At 38.0% G+C, this 26,014-nt stretch overlaps 1 protein-coding gene and 1 long non-coding RNA gene across 3 annotated transcripts; one reads left to right on the forward strand and one right to left on the reverse strand.

The window, feature by feature from the left end:
* Window positions 1–288: 288 nt before the first annotated feature.
* On the reverse strand, window positions 289–3,101 carry LOC118519381 (uncharacterized). The gene is made up of 2 exons (XR_004909148.1): window positions 3,053–3,101; window positions 289–427 (listed from the first exon to the last, which is right to left on the reverse strand). It is a non-coding gene; the product is annotated as an uncharacterized LOC118519381 (long non-coding RNA).
* On the forward strand, window positions 2,576–25,808 carry TIMMDC1 (translocase of inner mitochondrial membrane domain containing 1). 2 transcript variants are annotated; one of them, XM_036066800.2, is made up of 8 exons: window positions 2,576–2,802; window positions 3,389–3,596; window positions 6,432–6,597; window positions 9,432–9,520; window positions 10,039–10,106; window positions 19,112–19,190; window positions 22,960–23,070; window positions 25,438–25,808. In XM_036066800.2, the coding sequence occupies exons 2-8, from the start codon at window positions 3,403–3,405 to the stop codon at window positions 25,586–25,588; spliced, it is 858 nt and encodes a 285-aa protein (XP_035922693.1). In that variant the 5' UTR covers window positions 2,576–2,802; window positions 3,389–3,402; the 3' UTR covers window positions 25,589–25,808. The 2 variants fall into 2 exon arrangements, with proteins under 2 accessions (XP_035922693.1, XP_035922692.1); XM_036066799.2 differs by lacking the exon at window positions 2,576–2,802 and adding an exon at window positions 3,170–3,289.
* The last annotated feature ends 206 nt before the right edge of the window (window positions 25,809–26,014 follow it).

Consider the following 26,014-nt stretch of genomic DNA (forward strand, 5'->3'; position numbering starts at 1 on the left):
AACCAAAAAAACACTAGCTAGGTCCCACACTTACCTTTCCTCCTCAAAGCGCTAAAGGCCATACTTTTCTTAGAAAAAAAGAAAAGAATAGTTTTTTTTTTTTAAGATTTTATTTATTTATTTGAGAGAGGAAGACACAGCGAGAGAGGAAACACAAGCAGGGGGAGTGGGAGAGGGAGAAGCAGGCTTCCCGCCAAGCAGGGAGCCCGATGCGGGGCTCGATCCCAGGACCCTGGGACCGTGACCTGAGCCAAAGGCAGACGCTTAATGACTGAGCCACCCAGGTGCTCTGAAAAGAATAGTTTATTTGAATGAAGTGGGATACATGGGTAGCACAAGTAATGCTTTTCCTTTCTTTATCTTGAGAGTATTCTCTGTGTGACGTCATCAGTGTCCCACCTTATTTTACTGTGGTAATCAGGTTCTCCTAGTTGCCAAGAACAGAAACTTCTAGTTAGTTTAAGCAAAAGAACTTATTAGAAGCATATGAGGGCATCTTGAAGAATCTAAACAAATTTCCTAGCAGTTAGAGGGATAGAAAGTAGGGCAACTCCAGGAACCTCAACAAGAATTTTGGACTGCTCTGGAGTGCTATATGCATTTCCAGAGACTGTCAGGGAGGCTCTGTCTCTCAGCCTGAGATTCCCAAGAGAAAAACAATTTAATGGGCTCCTTTGGTTCAGCTCCAAAGAGGATAGTTCCCTACCCTTGACCCCTACACTGACCACAAACAAGAACACCCAGAAGTACACAAAAATCCATCTTCCCATGCATCTAAATATGCCATCAGTTAAGATAATCCTACTGCATCCAGAGATAAGGTGCTGTGGGTAAGGCAGAGGGATACAACTACAAATCATTTAATATTTATCAAATACTTCTTGAGCATCTACTGTGCACAAACAGTGGGAGATAAGAAAATGTTTACAACAGACTCTCTAGCCTCAAGGGGCTCTGTAGTTGAGATGATAAAGTAAATAACAATATGAGAGGCATCATAGGCAGAAGGTGATTAAGGTGACATGAGGCCTTAATCATAAGGCCAATTACTTCTACAGACAATGTAAAGTTGGGAGTTCAGAAGAGGAAGAAATTTCCATCTAATGCAAATGGGAATCTTCATGGAGATAAAATTTGAGTTATGCTTTGTGGGATAAGTAGTCCTTAAGAGTTCTAAAAATTCATTCTACCTATGAAAACAGTTTATGTCATATATAATACAAGAAACTGTAATATATGTAGCAAGGGCAGTATCTGGTGAACGTAGCAGGGAAAGGGAAACTTTCAGCTCCTGAGAAAGTTCACGATGGAGGAAAAAGTTATTGAGTTCTATGAGCAGAACTCAGCAACAAGGGCTGAGGGTAGGAGAATGGTGTTTCCAGGTAGTGTGGTGACTATACTGAAATCCCTCCTTGATGCCTTTACTCTGGTGGCAAAGGTACATGCTGGGAAAGAGAGAGCTGTATTTAAACAGAATAATCCAAGCAAACCTCATAACACCTTTTGGCTTGGCGTTGTTCTGAGACCCCTCAAAAAGGTCAGATCACAGAGTAAGGAGAGTATTTCCCTAGTGATAAGAAAAAGTAAGACCTGGGACCTTGGAGAAGCAGGAGTGTGACAGAAGGTAGAGTCTGGGGAGCTGAGATGGAATAGCAGCAACAGTGTGAGCAGTCACCAAAGGTCTCGGGACTTCCTGAGGTACTACTAGATGGCAAAGGGAACCTTACAAATGAGGCTCCCAAAATTAACAAGTTAAGAAGCAAAGAAGGCAGCTATAGAGTCAGTGAAATTTGCCTGTTAATAAGACATCATTTGTATCTACAGGGTAGTGAGTCCTGGGGACATTTGAGTTGTATACAGATGACTTTAGTAACTGCCCAACATCCCTGCTCCACAATTCCAAGTCCTCCCTCATCCCAGAATGATTCTGGAATCATCACAAGCATTTAACTTTTCCTACATGTAGACTGCAGACTTCACAGCCATTCTCTTGGATTTTCAGGCCTTGGGACTTTATCCTGGTGCCCACCCATATCTATATGGGATAAGCAGGAACCTGGACTCAAAGCCAGGAGTAAGGGAATCTGAATTCTTCATTCAACAACCTACATGCTAGACACAATGCTAGGACCTGGACATACAGAGATGAATATACCTGGTCTCTGAACTCAGAATGAGTCTACTGAGACACATCAGTAAATAGGAAGTTGTGATGCAATGTAGTAAGTGCTATGATGGGAGTTAATCTAATCCTGTCTCCCAGATGACTGTCACTAATTAAGGTAGTCCCTGTTGTCAGTCACTCTTCTGGGCCTTATCAAATTCCAAAATTCTATTTGTTGTATTCTACTAAAGAGTGTAGCAGTTTTGAATTACATCTAGAAAGGAATAAAGGAGGGTTAGGGATTGGCAAAAAATAAGGGACTATGGTTGCCAGTAAACACAAACCAGGTTGGGAATATTTTAAATGCGTGCATTTTAATAAAAACTATACCTCGAAGCATATGTTAGCAGAGGCTGTACTGAAGGGAAATTATTGCCGGAATATCAAAGAAAAACACCTGATAGAAATTCCGGAAGTTGTCTTGCCTTTTGAGAAACAGTAGGCATATCAACTAAAGAGGGTAAAATCCATCTTGTGAAGAACCGCCCAAAGCTGATTATTCAAAAAAGCGTTCTGGAAATCCCGGTGTATATGGCACCAAGACCCATCTTCAGTGCCACGGTTCTTTCCAGAAACCAGAACTGAAGAGTATGGGTGGACCCCGCCCAGCCCGGGAGACTTCTGCACGTCGGTGACAGGTAGGTTGGACTTGTATTTGTGCAAATTGTCCTTCCCTTTCCCACTCCACTTGTATTGAATACTGCACTTTCTTTTTCATCTGTGTGGAATTTCCGGAGTTTTAAATACGCTAAACTACTTCAGCCTGTGACAACATCTGGTCGCCCGGAACCTGCCCAAGACCCAGCTTGTGTTGCCCAGGAAGCCGAGGGAGACCCATAGAAACCGGGCGGGAGGTGGGGCTGCACGGTGCTGGCGGTGGCTACTCACTCTCAATTCGCTTCCGGGGGCGGGCCTGACACCGCTGGGGTTCGTCCCGCCTCCAACCGGAAGTGTTTTGACTAGGGCTCCACCGTCGCCCAGCCCATTGGCTTTTGCCCCGGTGGGGGTGGGACTTCCTGTCTCGTGTAGCCAAGGTCCTCCAAAGTGAGGACCGGCACGGAGGACGAGGGTGTTAAGAGCTGTGACGGCGAGTCTGGCAGCAGGTTCCTGGGGCCTAGTGCCCGGGTACTCACCCACTCATTACTGCAGTTATCCTTATTGACCTCCTACGGCGTCTCCGGAGGCCTTGGAGCCCTGAGAACCTAAGCGTGTGTCTGTCCACAGGTTCGGAGAGGGCCATGGAGGTGCGGCCGCCGGCGCCACAGAGCTTCCTCTGCAGGCAGCGGAGTCCTTTCCCTCGGGGTTTTGCTGCGGGAGCTGTGGCCGCCGATTCGGAGGCTCTTGCAGAGAGAGAGAAGCTGTCTTCCTACGTCCCGGAGCCCGATTACTCGGAATCCGGATGGGACCGCCTCCGGGACCTGTTTTTCAAAGAGTAAAAGTGCCTAGGGTCTGTGGGGAGGGGACTGCGAAGAGCTGTCCCAAAACCTGGGTCATCTTGGGGTGAAGGACCCCTGGATGTGGTTTATTTTTAAATAAGATTTGGCGTTCTGGTATCTGTATCCCAAGCTTGTGTCCTGACATTTGGTAGTTGTGTTGATTGACAGGACAGATTTCAGATGGTAAGGGTGAAACTCATTACATGTTCCAGCTCTTAGGAATACTTCGAGAATATAGTTTTAGTGTAATCCCCAGGTTTTACAAATTAGAAGAATCGTACCGAGCTAATTAGTGTCAGAATTGACCCTGGAATCCACATCTGCAAGATTCCGCTCCAGTATTCTTTTTCGTATTTCACTTTATCCCAAACTGATATTTTGTGACCATAATCCCTGCTCCTCTCCAAAAAATGAAGGTTGAAGAGATGGCAGAGAGACCTGTAAAATTTTTATTCTGTCAAATAAGGAATATATAAAAAATAGCAAATATTGTCTCATTTTATGAAACAAGATACTAGCTGGATTAACGGATAAGGTTATTTCAGAATAAAGGATCACTCTTCAAATTGAGTTAACTGTAATGAAAAACTCAGGATATTTCATTCATTCATTCATTTCATCATTTATTCATTTATCAGTTACTGGTGAAAAATTTGCCCTTTCATCGAGTACATTACCATACTACACTGTTACCCAGTGGTTAAATTAACTTTGAAGCTTTATGATGTTGCTGAGATTGTGAAATTGTTGGCAGAATCGTATTTAATTGCTTTATTGAGATTTCATCATCTTTTCAAAAAAGGTTTTATTTATTTATTTGAGAGAGCAAGTGAGAAAGAGCATGAACCAGGAGGAGGGACAGAAGGAGAGGGAGAAACAGACTCCCCACTGAGCAGGGAGCCCAGCATGGGCATCCATCCCAGGACACTAAGATCATGACCTGAGTCAAAGGCACACGCTTAACCCACTGAGCCACCCAGGCGCCCCTCATCTTTATTTTAAAGATAAGGAGGCAGCCTTTCTCATTGGTCCTTCCAATGAGATACTGGTGAAAGATGCTATGTAGTATGTAATAGAGGAGGGTTATTTTTTTTTTAAGATTTTATTTATTTGCGAGAGAGAGAATGAGAGACAGAGAGCATGAGAGGGAGGAGGGTCAGAGGGAGAAGCAGACTCCCTGCTGAGCAGGGAGCCCGATGTGGGACTCGATCCCGGGACTCCAGGATCATGACCTGAGCTGAAGGCAGTCGCTTAACCAACTGAGCCACCCAGGCGCCCGAGGAGGGTTATTTTGACCAGCTTTATTAACCACAGAATGTTGGAGCTGAAATAAATTTGAAGGTAATGTAGTGTAATTTCCATGCTCCCTTTCATCGTAGATGAGGAAACTAAGGTTTATAGAATTGTGATCTGGCTGCAGGTCGCTTAACAGTAGGTGACAGAACCAGAACCACAACCGTGTTGCCATTTGTGGTTTAGGTCCTTTTCACCACTGTGCCGTTTCTTCACTTTAATGCTGTTTGGGCCAACCATAGAATTTCTTCGAGCCTGTATTTCCATATCAATAAAATGGAGGTAAATATCACCTATGTCATGGAATTTTTCAGAGAACAAAAAGGCAAAGCGTATACATCTGGCTTGTTAAGTTTTAAGCTCTTTTACATTCTCTCTTCTGAGTTCTGCCATAGACCAGTTTTTAGGTAAATGTTTTTGATTTTATTCACTGTGAAAGATAAATACAGGGTTCAAATTATAGGACTTTTTCCTATTGACATAAGTATAAGAATTACAGTTTTCTAAGAAATTAGATTTGTCTTTAGATGCAGGAACTGTAAAGACTCATTGATTCTGATTTCAGAAATGTTATTGATGGGGCACCTCGGTGGCTCAGTCAGTTAAGTATCCGACTCTTTTTTTTTTTTTTTTTAAAGATTTTGTTTATTTATTTATTTGACAGAGAGAGAGATAGTGAGAGCAGGAACACAAGCAGGGGGAGTGGGAGAGGGAGAAGCAGGCTTCCTGTCAAGCAAGGAGCCCGATGTGGGACTCAATCCCAGGACCCTGGGATCATGACCTGAGCCGAAGGCAGACGCTTAACGACTGAGCCACCCAGGCGCCCAAGTATCTGACTCTTGATTTCAGCTCAAGTCATGATCTCAGGGAACAAGCCCCAGGGTCAGGCTCTGCACCCAGTGGGGTATCAGCTTGAGATTCTTCCACACCCACTTCTCCTCCCTCCACTCATGCTCATACACTCTGTCTCTCTCGTGCTCATAAATAAATAAATAAATAAATAAATAAATAAATAAATAAAATCTTTGTAAAAAATTTCAAAAAGGGAAATACTGATCTTTGCATTCAGCTTACGAATTGTTCCTGCTTCCAGAGATGTGGTTGAGTTGTAATAGTCATCACATAAAAGCACCTTAGAAAAAAAACTTCGTTGGAATATAATATGCATCTAGAAAAATATACATAAGTATATTGATCAATGAATTTTCACAAACTAAACATAGCTCTGTAAACAACACTGAGAGACTGTTAGCAGCATTTCAAAAGCTCCCCTTGTGCCCCTTCTAATCGCTGTATTTCCAAGAGTATTCAACGAATAGCCTAATTTCTAACAGCATAGATTAATTCTGGCTGAGATTTGAAGTACTTGTAATATAACTGTGCTATTTAATTCATCAGAAGATTTAATTTATCAGAAGATTCTGCCCATAATGAAAAATGCGGTGATGTTAGTATTGGGATAATTTTGAACATACTGTCTTTCAGAGAGCAGTATCCATAAACTAATCCCAAACAACGTTGTCTTTCTTATGTCTTAGTGAACAACAGAGAACTTCAAAGGAACTTGAGAATATTTATAAGGCGGCAGTTTCAGCAGGCATCATTGGCTGGGCATATGGGGGAATACCAGCTTTTATTCATGCTAAACAGCGCTATATTGAGCATAGCCAAGCAGAAATTTATCATAACCGGTTTGATGCTGTGGTAAGTACTGATACTCTAAAAGTATTTGAGGGCACAGCAGTTTAGCAGTTCATTTTACACTTAGTTACTCAGGTAGGAGGGTTGGGAGGGTTTAGGATGTCAGAGTAAAGGAACAAAGTCTGTACTTAATAACAGTGGAAGTACTAATGCTAAAGTGCATACACATGGCTTGTCAGACCATGTTTCTTACCTGCAGAGGGATTACCACAATGGCTCTACTTTCTGAAATAAATTTCTAATCCCAGCTAAATCATCAAGGTTAGCTATAGCATATTAACCCCATTCACAGAGCCTCCATGGAGGACACTAGTTCACACAAATACAATAATTAGCATTTATAACTACAGTTTATAGAGTGCTAACTCATTTGTTAGATTTGGATATCAGTTCTGTTTTATAAGCGAGGAAGTGATAGCTCAGAATTGTTTTGGGTTTTTTTTGAAATTATGTCAGACTCAAAGACAAGTTGTAAAAGTAGTGCAAAGAATTCCTATATACCTTCCACCCAAAATCTCCAAATGTTAACATTTTACCACATTTACTATATCATTCTCTGTATAATGCATGCTATTATTTTTTTGTGACTGCTAGAGAGTAAGGTGTAGTCATGATGAATGCTTCAGCATATATTTCCCTGAAAACAAAGACATTCTCTTACATAACCACAATATAATTATCCAGATAGGGAAATTAACACTGATATAGTACTTTTATTTACGTATTTATGTAAATTTTGCTAGTCATCCCACTAATATAAAAGTAAATAAAAATTTTTTTTCGGTCCAGGATCTATTTTTGGATCAGATGTTGAATTTGCTTCTCATGCCTCTTTAGTCTCTTTTAATCTAGAACAGTTTCTTTCTTTAACTTTCTTGATTGTGACATTTTTGAAGATTGTGGGCTATATATTTGGTAGAATGTTTCTCAATTTGGATTTGCTTAACGTTTTTTCATGATTAGATTCAGGCTCTGAGTTTTAGCAGGACTATCCTAGAATTGATGTTTCCTTTTTAGTACATTATATGAGGAGCACATATCTTTTGTCTCTTTACTGATGATGTTTATTTTAGACACTTGGTTGAGATGGACTCTACCAGACTTATCCGCTGTAAAATTACTACTTTTTCCCTTTGTAACTAGTATCTTATGGATACTTATAAGATATTTTGAGACTATGTAAATATCCTATTTTTCCACAAATTTCTGTGCTCTAGTTTTAGCATTCAGTGATGACTCTTACCTGAAAGAGTTAGTACTGTGGTGGTTGCCAAATGGTTATTTTCTAATTCCATCTTTCCTGTGTTTATTTGTTAGTAGTCAGCTTTAAGAAAGAGCTTTCCCTCCTCTTGTATTTGTTTCTTTATAATTTATTTATATCAGTGTGGACTCAAGGGTTCTTATTTTATTCTGTAGGCTCATAATCCATTATTATCATTATTTATCTTGAAGCTCAAATTGACCTAGATTTGGACAGTTGGGGACCTTCAAACGAGGTCCTTTGTTCTTTTGATCTGTCCCCATCATTCTTTGAGCGTATCTTTACTTTTGGGCATAGCAGAATGCTCCTGACTCACCTTTTACTTTTCTAGCATCAGCCCCAGAATTAGTTACCACCAAAGAATTCTAGTTTCTTTTAGTGGAAAAATGGTATTTAAAAGCTAAGATTTGATGCTAGGTATGCTCATTGCTTACAGGGTTATCATGGCTTCTAGGCCCTAGGTAGACAAAATTAGGACGTGTGTGTTCATGTCTACTTCTATACACATATTCATACACACTTTTATCTTTATTTATTTGTCCACCTATTTATTAAAAGCTATGAGTCCAGGGGCACCTGGGTGGCTTAGTTGGTTGAGTGTCTGGCTCTTGGTTTTTGCTCAGGCCATGATCTCGGGGTCATGGGATCGGGGCCCGAGTTGGACTCTGCCCTAGGCAGGGAGTCTGCTTGGGGATTCTCTCTCTCCCTCTCCTTCTGCCCCTCCCCCTGCTCACATGGTCTCTCTCTCTCTAAAATAAATGAATAAATCTTAAAAAAATAAAAAATAAAAAAAAAGCCATGAATCCATACTGATACTCTTCAGAGAGTTTTGACTTGCCCAATATCGTATAGTAGTTAAGGATACACTTAGGAATTCTCTCAAAATCCAGACTGTATCCTTAGGATATTATACCAGACTTGCTCCATGGTGATGTGGTGAAAAAATACTGTGGAGACCAACAACCTATCTTCCAATTCTGACTTTATTCCTTATTGGCTGAGTGATCTTGGTTAGAAACTTCCTGTCTAACCTTTAGTAAAAACTGAAGCACCTACCTGAAAAAAATGTTGTAAAGATCAAATGAGTAATATGTTAACACAACTTTTATGTAGAAGGTGGATGGTAAATTTATCAGTTCTCTTCTCTTTCTCTGTTCCTTTTCTACATATCTGTGTTACTATCATCCTTTCCCTTTAATTTACCATTTAGTCGGTTGTTCTTTTTTATTTTATGGTTTCTTTTCCCCAAGATTTCCCAAATATAAAAAGCATGTCTAACACTGACTTTATATCTGCCATGGCATTTGCCATATAGATTCTCAGTTTATGCCTCATTGATAGATTACTTGGTTGACATGGCAATTCTTAGTTCCTTTTCCATCTCCAGATAGAATAGGATGCACATGGGACTTTTGCTTTAGCTTCACTACTTAAACAATGGTATTTCTAGAGATTGTATGGTGTTTCTGTTTAGGTGTCCCTGCCTAATCCATAGCCAACATCCCTCTGCCACAGTTTCAGAATAAAGAAGGTATCAAGGTGTTTTGGAACCTCACAGCCTTTTCATTAACTTTAGCAATCTGCTCATCGTGCTGCCACACGAGGCTTCATCCGGTACGGCTGGCGCTGGAGTTGGAGAACTACAGTGTTTGTGACTATATTCAAGTAAGTTCTTTCTGAATTGTGACAGAGGGTCTTGGTATTCTTTCAGGAGCACATCTTTTGAGCAAGTGAGATTTTTAAAAACTAAATACCCACATGAAAGTGATTCATAATACCCTTTTCCTCAAGATCTTTTATCTATCTGTGTGAAAGATTGGTCCAAATGTGGTTTTGCATCCATGGGTGGAAATCTACTAACTATTAACCAAATACATACAAGGTTTTCTAAGTAAGAGAAATTCTGCAAAACTCTTCTTTACGTTTCTTTTTCTAAGTGAATATTTTTTCCAGAAATTTGACTGCTCTTTGGTTCATTCTTCAGCAGAAGAAGGCCCACCTAGAAAACCGATAGGCATGTTAGTAGTGTGGAACACATTGACGGGGCCTAGACTAAGACCAGGAATTGACATAGTAGGCACTTCTAAACTAATACCTATTACTTCAGTGAAAATTATGATCAAGAAAGTACGGGGGATATACTTTTTAAATTTTATGTTTTCTTCTTTCCCCCTTCTTCCCAGCACAGTCAACACTGGTCTAAATGTGTACCGAAATAAAAATGCCCTAAGCCATTTTGTCATTGCAGGAGGTAAGACATTTTTGTTCTTGTTTATGTTTTTTCAGTCTTCTCAAATATAGTTTGGAAAATATTTATGGACTTATAAATCAGAGCTGCTGAATTCTTTAGTTGACTTCTCATCACATCTCATTCAACATTCATGCAAAATATATGAAGAGCATTGTGCTTGGCCCTTGGTGTACTTGGTGAACAAAACAGAAAAAGTCTTCGCTTTCATGGAGTTTTACCATCTAATGTGGTTGGGGAGAAAAGGTTGCTGTGATAGAAGGTAGCAAATAGGGGAGGCAATGGGATGGTCAGGGTGATCAGAGAAGGTTTTTTTTTTTTAATGTTCATTTAGCCAACATATAATACATCATTAGTTTTGATGTAGTGTTCAACGATTTCATTAGTTGCATATAACACCCAGTGCTCATCACCTCCAGAGAAGGCTGACATTGAAGCTGATACCTGAAAATTGGGAAGAAGTAAGCCTTGTAAAAAAGAGTAGCCTAGGCGCGAACATTGAGGGTGAAGGCTCTAAGGCAAGAAAAGTTCCTCAAAAGCAGGATAATATGACTGGAACATAGTGAGGGGAAGAGTGGCTTGAGATAAGATTGGTGAAGTGAAGTAGAAAGGGACCAGATTTTTCATGGTAAGAGCTTGGATTTTATTTTAAAGCTTTATGCCTCTGGTAAATGTGACCTCTTTAAAATGAACATTAAAAATAGTATTGAAATACTATTTCCAGAAATGTGAATTATGTGCCACATATACCCAAGCACTCACTGACTCATCTACATTCTCTCACATACAAAAACATACATATAATGCACATAACATTTAAAAAATGTTTAATTTGGAAATAATTTCAAGCTTACAAAGAGCTTTAGGGGCGCCTGGGTGGCTCAGTCGTTAAGCATCTGCCTTCGGCTCAGGTCGTGATCCCAGGGTCCTGGGATCGAGCCCCGCATCGGGCTCCCTGCTCGGCGGGAAGCCTACTTCTCCCTCTCCCACTCCCCCTGCTTGTGTTCCCTCTCACGCTGTGTCTCTCTGTCAAATAAATGAATAAATAAAATCTTTAAAAAAAAAAAAAGAGCTTTAAAAATAAAAGTAATATAAGGAACGCCATATAGCCTTTATATACAGAGATTGAACTGCTGTTAACATTTTAGCCCATTTGCTTTATCACTTGTGCTCTCTTTTGGGTGCATGCTCTCTTTCTCTCTGTATATGTGTATACACACATAGGCAAATACACATACACATAATTTGAATTTAACAATTTAATGGAAACATTTTAAAATATAAAACTAGAAGTAGGCATTAATAGCATTGGAGCAGCTGAAACTTGCCCTTTTTTAACTTGCAATCATTTTTCCATAGTATTCTGTAGGCTTTTATCCAAACCAAACTCTGTTTTCCTCCTCCAGCTTCCATACTTGTTCCTGCTTTTATGTTCTCTAGCATCTACCCTGTTAAATTAAAAACAACAACAACGAAGTGAAGCAATGATACGGTTCTGCCCTTTATGCACCTCTTTCCAAAGTTCTAGACCTATCAATTATATTCCTTTAATATATATGGACTTTCAGCTCTTCTTTCTTCCCACTGCTGCTATGCGGCCTTCCCTGTTTGTAGTCTTGGTGTGCTCCACTTCCAGTGTTGCCTTACTTTTTTGAAATACGAATATGATTGTAACACTTTTTTGCTTGAGGTTCTTCCATAGTTTTCCATCATTTTAATGTTGAGTCTTTATCTGGCCCCCATATACCGCTCTTGCTCCACCGTTATGACTCTACTTTGATTTCCCAAACCCAACATAATCTTGCTTTACATGTATTGGTCCTTCTTCTTGAACTTGCCTTTGCACTCCCACAGACAATTTTGTTCAGCTCTTATTGGACCTGTCTTTCAAGGTTCAGCTCATCTGTCAGCTTCAGTTTCCCTAGAGATCCTTCCTAGCCCCTATTCTTATCTTTGGGTCTTTTTAGGTGTCTTCCCCTGTGTTCCCGTAATTTACTATAAATACTTTAATTGAAGCACTTATAACACTATGTTGTAGCTGTTAACTTGTTTTGCTTCTCGATGACTTACTTGATATCAGAGAAAGCCTTTGCCTTTTATATCACAACTCTTTGACGCATGGTAGAGTAGAATAAATGTTTCTTGAATGTAAATTGAGTGTAAAAATTAGTAAAAATAGTCCCACATCAGGCTCCTTGCTCAGCGAGGAGCCTGCTTCTCCATCTGCCTGCTGATCCCCCTGCTTGTGCTTGCTCTCTCTCTGACAAATAAAAAATAAAATCTTTTAAAAAATTAGTAAAAAATGATAAGAATAGAAAAATACATCTGATACAATGTAAGTTTTTATTCTCAAACCAGCAACCAACATTGAACTTAATGGTGTAACATAAAGTAATTTCCCCTGAAGTCAGAACCAGGTCAAGGATGTCTCCTCTCATTATTATTTGGCATTCATCTGGACATTTATAAATGTATATTTGACATCTGGAATGGCTGAGTGAGGAGCTTGTAAATCCTCTCCACAGAAAGCAACAATAGAATTGGACAGAATTATCAAAAACAACCATTTAAAGATGCTGGAAGTTGACCACAAGCACCCAAAAAATCAGTAAGCATTTATCCATAATTTCTACTGAGTCTCAGTAAGAACATTGAGAGTCTATTCTCAGCCTAGGGCTGCTCCTGCCCCCTAACCCACAGCTCCATGATGTAGAAATTTCACAAGGACAGGCTGGAGGACCAAATTTCTGCTGCTTAAGGTGGCTGACTTTATTTGGAGCAGAGATCAGAAAATTCGAAGCCAAGGGGTATTGCTGAAAATAATTGCAACAGGAAAGGATAATATCACACAGCTAACCTGAGGTTTTGATACTATTTGGGGTAAGGAATAGACTGGCAGAGGAGGTGGAATCTTAACAGGGATAGCTAGGGAATAAGACAGCCAAAGAGGGCTTTAATAAGATCCTACTTATTCCTAGAACTCTGGAAAGTTGCACAGCACACATGTGTAAGTATTCATGCACATTCAGGGGAGAGTGGTAAGGGCTCTAGCAAGCTACTTATCTTTGGTTCATTGTGAGGCTTAATTGTGAGGGTTAATTGTGAACACCAAAAGAAAAAGCCAGAAAAGGTTCATAAACTATCTAAACTTTGAATGCATTCTTCAACCACAGATACATTGGCAAAGGATGGAAGCCTTACTGCCTTAAGATGTTTAAGCATAACCTCTGATGAATCATTGGCTGACTGCTTATACCAGTGTGATGCCTAGGAAGCCAGGCATAAAGATAAAAATTAAGCAAAGACATTAGTGGCTGTAGTCTGCAGAAAAAAGACTCCACAGAATTGGTCCAGGCAAGTTGCTACATAAACAAAGAATTATAGCCATGCCCCTGTGGAGGATGTGCTAACTCCAGAGATGCTGTAATTTATTACCTAAAGTGTGCAGTTTTCAACAACAAAAATATTGTAAGACATGCAAAAACGGGGTTAAAAAAAGCAATCATTGGGAATGTCTCTGACAGGACCCATCTGTTGAACATATCAGACAAAAAGACTTCATACCATTTTTAAAGAAATAGAAGTAGGATGACACTGACTTATCAAATAGAGAATGTCAATATTTTTTGACAAAAAATTTTTTTATAATTATAAAAGATTATAAATTATAAAAAGAATTATATGATTATAAAAATTATATTAGAATTATAGAATTATAAAAAAGAATTATAAAAAAGGATCAAATGAAAATTCTGGAATTGATAAATACAACAATAGAAATTAAAAGTTCACTGGAGAGGAGGAGCTCAACACCATATTTGCAATAGCAGAAAAGAATTGGTGAACCTAAAGATGCATCAATATAGATTGTTTCTTATGAAGGATAGAATTTTTTTTTAAAAGATTTTATTTGAGAGAGAGCGCATGAGTGGGGGATAGGGGTAAAGGGAGAGGGAGAAGCAGACTACCCACTGACCAGGGAACCCAGTGCAGGACTCGATCCCAGGACCCCGAGTTCATGACCTGAGCTGAAGGCAGATGCTTAACCGACTGAGCCACCCAGGTGCCCATGAAGGACAGAATTTTTTAAAATGAAGAGAAGTGATCTGAGCCTCAGCAATCTAGGACACCATCAGAAATACCAACAGGTATGTGATGGGAATGCTAGATGGAGAGAAAAGAGAAAGAGGCAGAAAAAAGTGTTTTAAGAAATAAAGCTACAAACTTCCCAAATTTGATGAAAAAACATTAATCCATACATTGAAGAGGCTCAACAAACTCTTAAGAAGAATAAACATGCACCTAGACACATAATAATTATACTACTGACACAGAAAAATCTTAAAAGCAGCAAGAAAAAAACAACTCATACAAGGAACGCCCCAGTAAAATTAACAGCCGATTGCTTATCAGAATAATGGAAGCCAGAAGACAGTAGAATGGCATTCAAAGGCCTGAAAAGAATAAGTTATCAACCAAGAATTCTCTATCTAGGAAACCATTCTTCAAAATTGAAGGCAAAAATAAAGACATTGGCAGATAAGCAAAGAAAGAAAATTTGTTGCTAGCAGATCTCTTACAAAATACTATAAAAGTTCTTCAGGCTAAAAGGAAGTGATACCAAGATGGTAACCTGAATCTACATGAAGCATTAAAGAGCACTGGTAAAGGGGCGCCTGGGTGGCTCAGTCTTTAAGCGTCTGACTTTGGCTCAGGTCATGGTCCCAGGGTCTTGGGATCTAGCCCCACATTGGGCTCCCTGCTCAGCGGGAAGCCTGCTTCTCCCTCTCCCACTCCCCCTGCTTGTGTTCCCTCTCTCGCTGTGTCTCTCTCTGTCAAATAAATAAATAAAATCTTTAAAAAAAAAAAAGAGCACTGGTAAAGATAATTGTATAATTATTAAAGGTTGTCTAAATATATATTTTCTCTTAACTGATCTAAAAGACAATACGTAAATAATAATAAAAGATAATACATAAAATAATAAAATTGAAGTGTTAGACATAATAGCATTTTTAAAACTATATATGGCATTAATAGCACAAATGAGAGGGAAGGAATGGAAGTATGCTGGAGCAAGGAGATGATATCAAATAGTAACTTGACAGGAAGAAATGAAAAGTACTAGAAATGGTAAATATGTAGGTTAATATAAAAGACATCATAAACCTATTGTTTTTCCTTTCTTAATTTTTTTGCTTCTTTAAAATACAGTGATTGTATAAAATAATAATATTGTATTGCTGTGTTTTAACATATATACATAACATAAGTGACAATAATAGCACAAAGATGGGAGAGGATTGGAGCTGTATTGGAAGAGTCTGTGTACCTCTTACTGGAATAAAATTGGTACTGATCTGAAGTAGATTGTGGTAAATTAAGATGCATAGGGTAGCCCCTAAAGCAAGTAATAGCAAAGTAACTTCTTAAAGTAGTAACAAGGCCAAAGGAAATTAAATAAGATATATAAAAACAAATAGTAAGATGGCAGGCCTAAATCTAGCTGTATCAGTAATAACATTAAATATGAGCGGATTAAACACTGCAATCAATAGAGATTGACTCTATTAAAAAAAGTTCCAACTATATGCTGTCTACAGGAGACATATTTTAGTTCAAAGAAACAAATAAGTTGAAAGTAAAACGAGGGAAAAAGATAAACTATACAAACAGTAAGGAAAAGAGCTTGAGTGGCTCTTCTAGTATCAGACAAGATAGACTATAATATAAAAATGCTAGAGACAAAGACATTTTATAATGTTAAAAGAACCAATCCGTCAAGAAATATAACATTTATAAACATATATGCATCTAACAAGAGAGCTCCTAAATACATGAAACAAACACTGAATTGAGAGGAGAAATAGACAACTCAGTAATAGTTGTTGGAGGCTTTAATATGCCACTTTTAATAATGGATAGAACAACTAGAGGAAATAGCAGCAAGGATATAGAATACTTGAACAACACTATCAACCTGTATGACTTAACATCAGTAGAACACTCTACCCAACAACAGCAAGAATACACATTCTTTTCAAGTACACATGGGATATTCTTCAGGCTAGACCATATATAAAGCCACAAAACAAGTCTCAATAAATTTAAAAGTATTGAAATCATACAAAGAATGTTCTCTGACCTCAGTGGAATTAAATTGAAAAAAATGGGGGATCCACAACTATTTGTAAATTAAACAACATATTTATAAATAACCCATGGACCACAAGGAATCACAAGGTAAATTAGAAATATTTTTAGTTGAATGAAAATGAAAGCACATGTCAAAATTTCTAAGATTCACCCAAATTAGTACTTAGTGGGAAATTTATAGTTATAAAACCTACATTATAAAAGAAGAAAGATCTCAAATTAACACTATAAGCTTCGACCTTTAAAAACTAGAAAATGAGGAGCAAAATAAACCCAAAGTAGGCAGACAGAAGGAAATAATAAAATTAGAGCAAAACTCAGTGAAATGGAAAGAAAAAGAGAAAATCGGTGGAACCAAAAGTTGGTTTTTTTGAAAAGATAACAAAATAGACAACCTTTAGCAAGACTGACCAAGAAAAAACGAAAGACACAAATTACCAAGATTTACTCAAGAAGAAATAGAAAATCTGGATAACCCCATAATAAGTTAATAAACTAAATTATTAAAAAAATTTTTTCACAAAAGCCCAGGACCAGATGGCTTCAATGGCTATTTGGGAAATTTCTCTCACAAACTCTTCCAGAAAACAGAGGAAGAAGGAACACTTTCAAACTCATTCTGTTAGACTAGTATTATCCTGGTACCAAAGCCAGATGAAGACAACAAAGAAAACTACAGATCACTATCACTCAGGAGTATACACACAGGGGTACCTGGCTGGCTCAGTTGGCAGAGCATGTGACTCTTGATCTAAGGGTTGTGGGTTCAAGTCCCATGTTGGGTGTAGAGATTACTTTAAAAGAAAAAGTATATACACAAAAATCTTTAACAAAATCATGACCCAATGATTTTATCCAAGGAATTTAAGGTTAGCTTAGAAAAAGCATTTGACAAAAATCCAACATTCATGATAAAAACTCTCAACAAACTAGGAATAAAAGGGAACTTCTTTAACCCGATGAAGATCATCTATGAAAAAACCTGCAGCAAACATCATATTTAATGGTGAAAGACTGAATGATTTTCCCCTAAGACTGAGGACACAGCACAGATGTATACACTTGTAATTCAGGTATTTGAGATGAATACAGTTGTATTCAGCATTATACTGGAGACTTTAACCAGTGCGTTCAGGTAAGAAAAAGAAATAAAAAGTACCAAGAATGAAAAAAAAGTAAACTGTCTTTATTCATAGAAAACATAGTTATGTGTAATAGAGTCTTACTCCATTTTTGGTGTTTGGCTGCTGACAGCTTATAAGCCTCAATACTCCCTCCCCCGCCCTTTAATAGTTACAGGTTCGCAGTAAAATTGGACAGAAGATATAAAGATTTTGCATATCCTCCCTCCCACACTTACATGTAGCCTCCCCAACTATCAACATTTCTCACCAGAGTGGGATATTAGTTACAATTGAAGAACCTACAGTGATGCATCATTATCAACCAAAGTCCATAGTTTTCTTTAGGGTTCACTCTTGGTGTACATTCTGTGGGTTTGGACAAATATATGATGACATGTATCCATCATTGTGGTATCATAAAGAGTATTTTCATTGCCCTAAAAATTTGCTCTACCTATGCATCCCACCTACCAACCTCTGATAACCACTGATTTTTTTCTTTTTTACTGTTTCCATCGTTTTGCCTTTTCCAGAATGTTATATAATATTACATAGCTTTTTCAGATTGACTTCTTTCACTGAATAATATGCATTCAAGTTGCCTCTAGTGTCTTTTATTGATAGCTCATTTCTTTTTAGTGCTTTGTCTGAATATACCAGTTTATGCATTACCTACTGAAGGACATCTTGCTTGCTTCCAAGTATTGACAGTTATGAACAAAGCTGCTTTTTTATAAATGTCTGTGTGCAGGTTTTGTTGTGGACATAAATTTGTAGCTCCTTTGGGTAAATACCAGGGAGCATGATTACTGGATCATATGGTAAGAAACTGTCAGACCGTCTTCAAAAGTGGCTGTACCATTTTGGGTTCCAACCAGCCATGAATGAGAGTTTCTTTTGCTCCACATCCTTGCCAGCATTTAGCGTTGTCAGTGTTCTAAATTTTGGCTATTCTAATGGGTTTAAAAAAAAAACTTCTTATTTTTTAAAAATGCTTTGTTTGGAAAAGAAGACTAGGAAAAAAAAGACTACCTCTGGGTAATAGAATTAAATATAATTTTATATATTTAATTTTATATTTTATTTTATATATTAAATATAATTTTTGTTCTTGTTAATTTTAAAACTTAGAAAATTAAAAAATGATGAATAGTACTTAAATAAGACAAATAAATTTCGAATTTTTTTTTAAAATGTTACTACCTGAGATGGCATTAGTTGTGTTGTACTGGTGAGGGAGGAAAATGAATGACATCGTGGATATGCCCTTCCAGTGGGAAGGAAAGAGGATCTGTGCACCGACCACCAGGTGGCACTGTAGCCCAAATGCCCACTTGCAGGCCTGCCTGAGGTGTGTAGCAGTACAGAAAGGGTGAGGCTGGGGGGGATGGTATAAACGGCAGGGGTTTTTGTTTATTTGGGGAAAGCTTTTCTGGAAGAATGCAGAAATGGAAGAGGTGGAAGTGAATAAATTAACATTTTTAAGAGGAGGTGGGCAAAAATGAAGCTGAATGAGAAGAGATTGGACCCTAGAACAGATGGAGAAAGTAGGTTTGCAAAAGGAATGTTTTCCTTTGAACCTGCAGTGTGGAAGAGATTGTGGTGGTATATTAATGTTGGGTTCAGAAAACTTAGGGGTTTATGTCATTTTTATAGAAGGAACATTATAAAGATAGATTCTAGTGTTTAAAGATAATTTAATATTGGGATTTTTTTGTTTTAAAATAGCTGTCACAGGAGGTCTTTTTAGAATAAATTTGGGCCTGCATGGTCTGGTGGCCGGTGGCATAATTGGAGCCTTGCTGGGGTAAGTGTTAACACAGTTTCATTCCAAATTAACACAGCTTTCATTAATGCCTTACTTGTTAAAAATCTCATTCATTTCTAAACAAATTTAAATCTTAAAGCCTACAAAAGGTCTTTAGTCTTGTCTTGGCAGCGGCTTTGACCGTCAAATTCTAAGTCCACCCCGATGGTTGATTTTACTTCCAACTGTCACTGAGTAAAAACTGTTTCGATATCACTAACACCTGAAACTGTTTGTGGTTTGAACAATGGTATTTACAAGGAGCAGGAAAAAAAGAGTAAGAAACAATTAACAAGCACATTCTATTAAAATTGTTTTTGTTTGGGTTTTGTTTAATTGTAAAAATTTTCTTCTTCAGCTTTTTACTTTGAAACATTTTGAACCTACAGAAAAGTTGAATGACTTAGTACATTGAACACCCATGTATTCTTCTTCACTTACATTCACCAATTGTTAACATTTAGCCATATTCATTTTTATATCTATGTGTGGAATGTATGTACAGTTCTTTTTCTCTTTTTTCTTTTTGGTTAAATATTTTGAGACCTCATAATTCTTCACCTCTGAATACATCAGCATGTATCTCCCAGGATGAAATGAAGAATATTTGCCAATGATATCACAGTGTACTCATCACAATAAATAGTTTAGCATTAAGTGAAAGAAGCCAGCCACAAGAGGTTACAAATGTATGATTTCATTTATATGATATGCCCAAAATATACAAACCCTTTGAGACAGAAAGGAGATTAGTGGTAACCAGAATATGAAGGGAGAGGAATGAAAGGGTTTACTAATAGGTATGGGGTTTCTTTTGGGGATGATGAAAATGTTCTAGGCTTAGTAGTGATGGTTGATGGATTTATAAATCTACTGAAAACCACTAAATTCAATACTTTAAAGGTGACTTTTATGGTGTATGAATTACAAAGGTCAATAAAAAAGGTAACTAACAAAAAAAATAGTTTAGCATTGATTCAATATAGCTATCTAAAATAGGGTCCATATTCAAAATTTTTCAATTATTATAATAATGCCATATATATGTATATATATTTTTAACCCAGGATCCAATTGTATATCATTTTTATGGTTTTGATTCCTTTATTAAAAAAAAAAAAAAGATGTATTTATTAGAGAGAGAGTGCACACAGCAGGAGGGGCAGAGGGAGAGGAAGAGTGAATCCGAAGCAGACTCCGAACTGAGCATGGAGCCTGATGTGGGGCTCAATCACAGGACCCTGAGATCACAGCCTGAGCTGAAACCAAGAATCCAGTGCTTAACTGACTGCGCCCCCTAGGTGCCCCTTGATTCCTTTAAACTAGAACAGTTCCACCACCTTTTTTCCCCCAGAAAATTTCTCAATTTCTTTTGATTATCCCCTCATGATTAGATTTAGGTTAAATGTTTTCATCAGGAATACAATATAGGTGAAGTTGTTTCCTTCTCAGTGTATCACATCAGCAGGCATAGTGTATCACCGATTATAAGTGATGTTAATTTTAATTACTTGGTGCAGTAGTTTTCTATTGCTGTGTGACAGATTACCACAAACTTCAGCAACTTGAAACACTACCCATTTATTGTATCACAGTTCTGTAGGTCAGAAGTCTGAGTAGGCTCAGATGGGCTCTCTCTGTTCAGGGTTTTACCAGGCCAAAATCAAAGTGTTGGTCAGGCAGGCTCTTATTGGAGGCTCTGGGGAAGAATCTCTTCCTAAACCATTCAGGTTGTGGACAGGATCCTTGTGGCTGTAGGACTGAAGTCATTGTTCCCTGGCTGGTTGTCAGCCAGGCACCACCATTCCTAGAGGCATCCCCATTCCTTCTCACAGTGACCCCCCCCATGTTCAAACCAGCAACCAGCATGTTGAATCCTTCTCATACTTTGAATCTCTCTGACTTCTACTCTGCCACCAGAGAAAACTCTCTGCTTTTAAAGGGTTTATCCAGATAATTTACTTTTTGATTGACTCAACATCAACTGATTATTAACCTTTATTACATCTGTAAAATTTTGCCATGTAACATAATCATGGGTATAATATATTTATAGTTGAAGGATTAGGGCAGGACAATTTGGGGCACCATTTTAGAATTCTGCCTACTGCATTTGGTGGTATCTAGTAAATTTCTCCACTGTAAGGGTATCTTTTTCACATTGTGATTAATAAATAATCTGTGGGATAAGATTGAATTGCCTGTTCTCCAGCTATCTTTTTTCTTGTGGCTTTAATGATCTATTATAATTGTTGCTGTAATCAGTTATTACAAAGATGGTTGCAAAATGATTTGGTAGTTCTGTCTTTTCTTCTGTTTTTATTAGTTGGCGTTCACCAGAATAGGAGTTCTCCCCTTCCCTCCACCTATACCCTCCCTTTTTCTATCCCCTTTTTAGGAGGAAGTAACACTGTAGATTTATGCATTCTTCTTTAAAATTCTTTTTAAAAATTCAGCATGTCATAATCTATTGCTGAACATGATTTTTATTGTGTTTTTTTGTTTGTTTTTTAGCAAAGTCTACCCCCAACATGGGGCTCGAACTCAGGACCCTGAGATCAGGAGTTACATGCTCAACTGACTGAGCCAGCCAGGCACCCCTTGTTATGTTGTTAACATACCAGCTTAGTTTTGGAGGGAAAAATTGTTGAAATTAGAAGCAAGAATAATTTCTTTTTCTTTGTCATTAAAAACACATTAACATAAATTTTATCATCTTAACCATTTTTAAGTGTACAGTTTAGGAGTGTTAGGTATATCCACATTGTTGTACAAAAGATCTCTAGCACTTTCTCATCTTGCAAAACTGAAAACTCTTTACCCATTAAACATTAATTTTCCCCTCCCCCTGTCCCCTAGCCTTTGGCAACCACCTTTCTACTTACTTTGTTTCTATGATTTTGACTACTTTAGATACTTCATATTAATGGAATCATATAATATTTGTCTTTTTATAACTGGCTTATTTCACTTAGCATAACATCCTCAAGGTTGATCCATGTTGTAGCATGTGACAGGATCTTCTTTTTAAAGGCTGCATAATGCTCCATTGTATATAACACATTTTCTTTATCTGTTTGTCCATGGACATTTCCACTTAGCAAAAATAATTTTTTGAATGAGCTTCAAATGAGCTTGTAGTCAGAGGAAATTTAAGTTATATCAGAGTCAAAAACTCCTTCTCTTTGATAACACAAGAACGAAACCCTCTTCTGTTACTGTAATGATTGTTATCTAAATCAGTTTCTTGGTGGGTATCTATTGACGTTATGGGTGAGACTGTTGTGCCAGACTTTGGAATTTGAGGATGTTTTGGTGGTCCCGTCTCCAGAAGCTAGTAGTATCCTTCCTCCAACCAAAATGCCCTCCACAGTTCCTGCCCCCTAGAAGGTTTGTTACCATTCCTGGTATTAATTTCACTTCTAAGAAATCTTCGGTGTAAAGCTACTTACTAGAACTTGTCATAAATATATATATTCCCAGTTTATCATTCATGATAAAACACAGAGCCAATTTATAGACCGGTTGTTTTTATACCAGTTAATTTGAGGAAGTTGCAGTGATTGTTTTTCTCTACTGTTTAGAAGACCAGGAAGGAAATTGCCTTAATAATTTTTCTTCATTCGACAAGGACACTTTGTCAGAGTCCCTGTACCTGGCAGGGACCAAGTGGCCAAGTCAGTGTTTCTCGGGCCTCAGCAGAACCCTCCCACCGTGGCGTGCTCCAGTGGCCCCTTCATCCTAAGCTCGCTCTCTGCTTCCCCCTCAGTACTCCTGTAGGAAGTCTGTTGATGGCATTTCAGAAGTTCTGTGGTGAAACTGTCCAAGAGAGAACACAGAAGGATCGCAAAGCACTCCATGAGCTGAGACTGGAAGAGAGGTAAGGAGTGTGTGAAGATGAGGGTATCTGACTTTCTTAGCCATCGTGGTGCTCTGGTAACCCAGGGCCTCCAAACTGCCCCTCAACTTGAAGATGAGTTTCTGGGGCACCCGGCTGGCTCAGTCAGTGGAGCACTCTTGATCTCAGGTTTGTGAGTGCAGGTCCCATGTTGGGTGTGGAGATTACTTTAAAAAATAAATAAATAAAATCTCAAAGAAGAGTTTCCTTTTCTTCAACTTGTACCCTACCTGATCTTTTAATCTTTTTAATGAAGGAAAAATGAAAGACACTAATTTTATTTTTAATCTGATGAGGATCATTCTTTAGATACACTTTTTTTTTAAGTTAAGATATTGTTAATCTCACTTGGTTGCATATTTTTTCTTTTTCTATATTCTTGACTGCATAGGAAATTACCTAAAGGAAGTGGACAGCAATGAGTGAGTTTCACATGGCGTTATTTAAAAGGCAATATCCCCAGTTACACATGCATCTATGAACAATACAGAGCATGTTAGGTCTCTACATTCAAAGATTCCACTTCTTGCTGTGGATGCATATGATTTAGGTAGTTATAGTGGCTGTTCATGGACTGGATGCCACTGAGGAGGAGGAAAACTTTGACCTGTGCCATCTAGTCGTTCCCTGGGGTCCAGTTATCAGACTGAGAGTGGACTTTGTGCTGATTCTTTGTAAGATCACCATAACAGGCTGCTAGCTAGCACTCCTGGTACAAAGGATTCTCGTAGCTCGGCTTCCTGCATACAGACGAAAGCTGCTGCTGTTTTCATAGTTGAATAGATAAACAGTGTTTTTTTTTTTTTTTTCTCCATGTTTTTACTTGAAACTTCCATTGGTGCTAAACACACATATGCACTTGGAAACTCTTAATATCTGTAGATCAGTTGTTCAGGGACTTGGGTTCTAGAGAAAAAGCATTGATTTTGCAGCCAATGAGACCTTGAAAGCAAACCTTAAATCCCAGTTAGGCTATTGATTAATCCCATGACCTTGGATATTTTACTTAACTTCAAGCCCTCTTGTTTTCTCAGCCATTCTGAGGGCAGAATCACACCAAAATGCTCAATATATGTTTGTTTCATTCATTCCTCTTCTCCAGAGTAAGAGGATAGGTGGGATATGTAGTTATCTAAGTTCTAGGATAAAGCACTTAAAATTCTAAATGCCAGAATAAAATGTGATGTAGAGAATTAAAAGCATGAAAGCATTAGCTTATTTCTAGTTCTTTAGGTGTCATAAGAAACTTTTTTTTTTTTTAAAGAAAAGGAAGCTTTGAGAAAGGAATTGGAAAGGTAAGGAAAGTATATTGGTATTTGAATTTGATACAGAAAGTTGCAGAAGAATTAACAGTTGGAAAAATATGAACAGATAATAATTGTATCCCCCCAAAAAAAGGAAACCAGAAAAATAACTGGGGGAAGTTGATCAGTTATTTAGAGATGGAAATCTCAAAAATGGTTAAAAACAATAAATTGAATTGAATTATAGTAATGAAATACTTTAGAAGGAAATAGGGTCAAAAATTTATAGGATATTTATATGTCTATGATATATATGTGATATTCCTGAGGAGTTAATTTAATACATAGTTAAGAACTTATCATATGCCTGCTTCTTTGTTTGAAAATAACTATAGAGAAGTCAAACAGAGTGTGAGTATAAAAAATTGCCTTAGTGAGCAGAAAATGTAGAAAACTGGCTATGGAGATATGGAAGAAGAAATGGTCAAACCTGGTTATGAAGAGAGTTGAGAAAAAAGTCATGGATGACCTTGATAATCACTTAAAGAAAGGAAGACACTAATACGAGATTTAGAAAAAGAACTGCTCCATTATTTGGAAATTGGATTTTAATTTTTTGTAAATATACATCTATAGCGTTGTCCCATCTGACTTTTCCATATTGAATTTACCATTGTTACAGCCTTTGTGCAGTTCCTGTAAGGTCTGGCAACAGAGAGGTAATGGAGTGGCAGGGGGTTCACACCAGCCCCCCACCCCCACCCCTAGCCCTGAGGGCAAGAGGACAGCCAGTTTGCAAGGCTCACACTTGAGCTCAGGGTGCTTTTAGTTCTTGCACGATACCCCCGCAGGAACTCTAGAATATTTTAGGGATCAGAGCTGCTGCCACAGCAGTGTCCATTTTGGTGATGTGAGAATTGTAGTCGGCCCTTGAGTGGAACAGGTTAGGAGAGCGTAGAAAGTCATTGTTTTTGAAGTTCAAGGAGCAATGTTTGCTCATAAGGCACAGGGAGAATGGATAAATACTATCTTTTTTAAAAAGATCTCTCTAAGAACTAAGAAACAGAGCAGTACGTGATATATTCTTTTCATTCTTTTATTACAGCAAAGCCAGACTACAATTTACCGAGCTCCTCCCTGAAGAAATTGAAAATAGCTTACAGAAAAATCGATCCAAAGATGATGTTAAGAAAATTGAAGCACTGCTAAATCTTCCTAGAAACCCTTCATCAACAAATAAACAAGACAAAGACTGAAAATGTTCTGGACTTAACATTCAGTTGGTGAATTGAAGGGATCTGTGTCCGTTGAATGCCAATGGCTAGGCTTCTCCTTGGTCGGCCTGCTGACAGGTTAAGTGCTGGCACGTCTAGTGGCAGTGACTTGCTCTTATCCTTTTTTTTAACCAAGAATTGGGCTATTGTGCGCTCACTTTACTTATCCTTAAATCTAAATACACACTTATGTCTTTCCTGATTGGTCTATATATTTGACATTATATCTGTAGTGATCAATCAATACATAATTCTTTCCCCTGGATTTTACGACACTAGATTTAAAATTTCCCAAGATTGGAGTTGAATTCTGTAGGTTGTATGTTTATTCTTGCAGCCCTTTAAAAGGATACTCTAGGGTGGCTCAGTCAGTTAAGTGGCTGCCTTCGGCTCAGGTCATGATCCCAG

This window comes from Halichoerus grypus, chromosome 1 (assembly GCF_964656455.1).
Source record: "Halichoerus grypus chromosome 1, mHalGry1.hap1.1, whole genome shotgun sequence".
Taxonomy (NCBI): Eukaryota; Metazoa; Chordata; class Mammalia; order Carnivora; family Phocidae; genus Halichoerus; species Halichoerus grypus.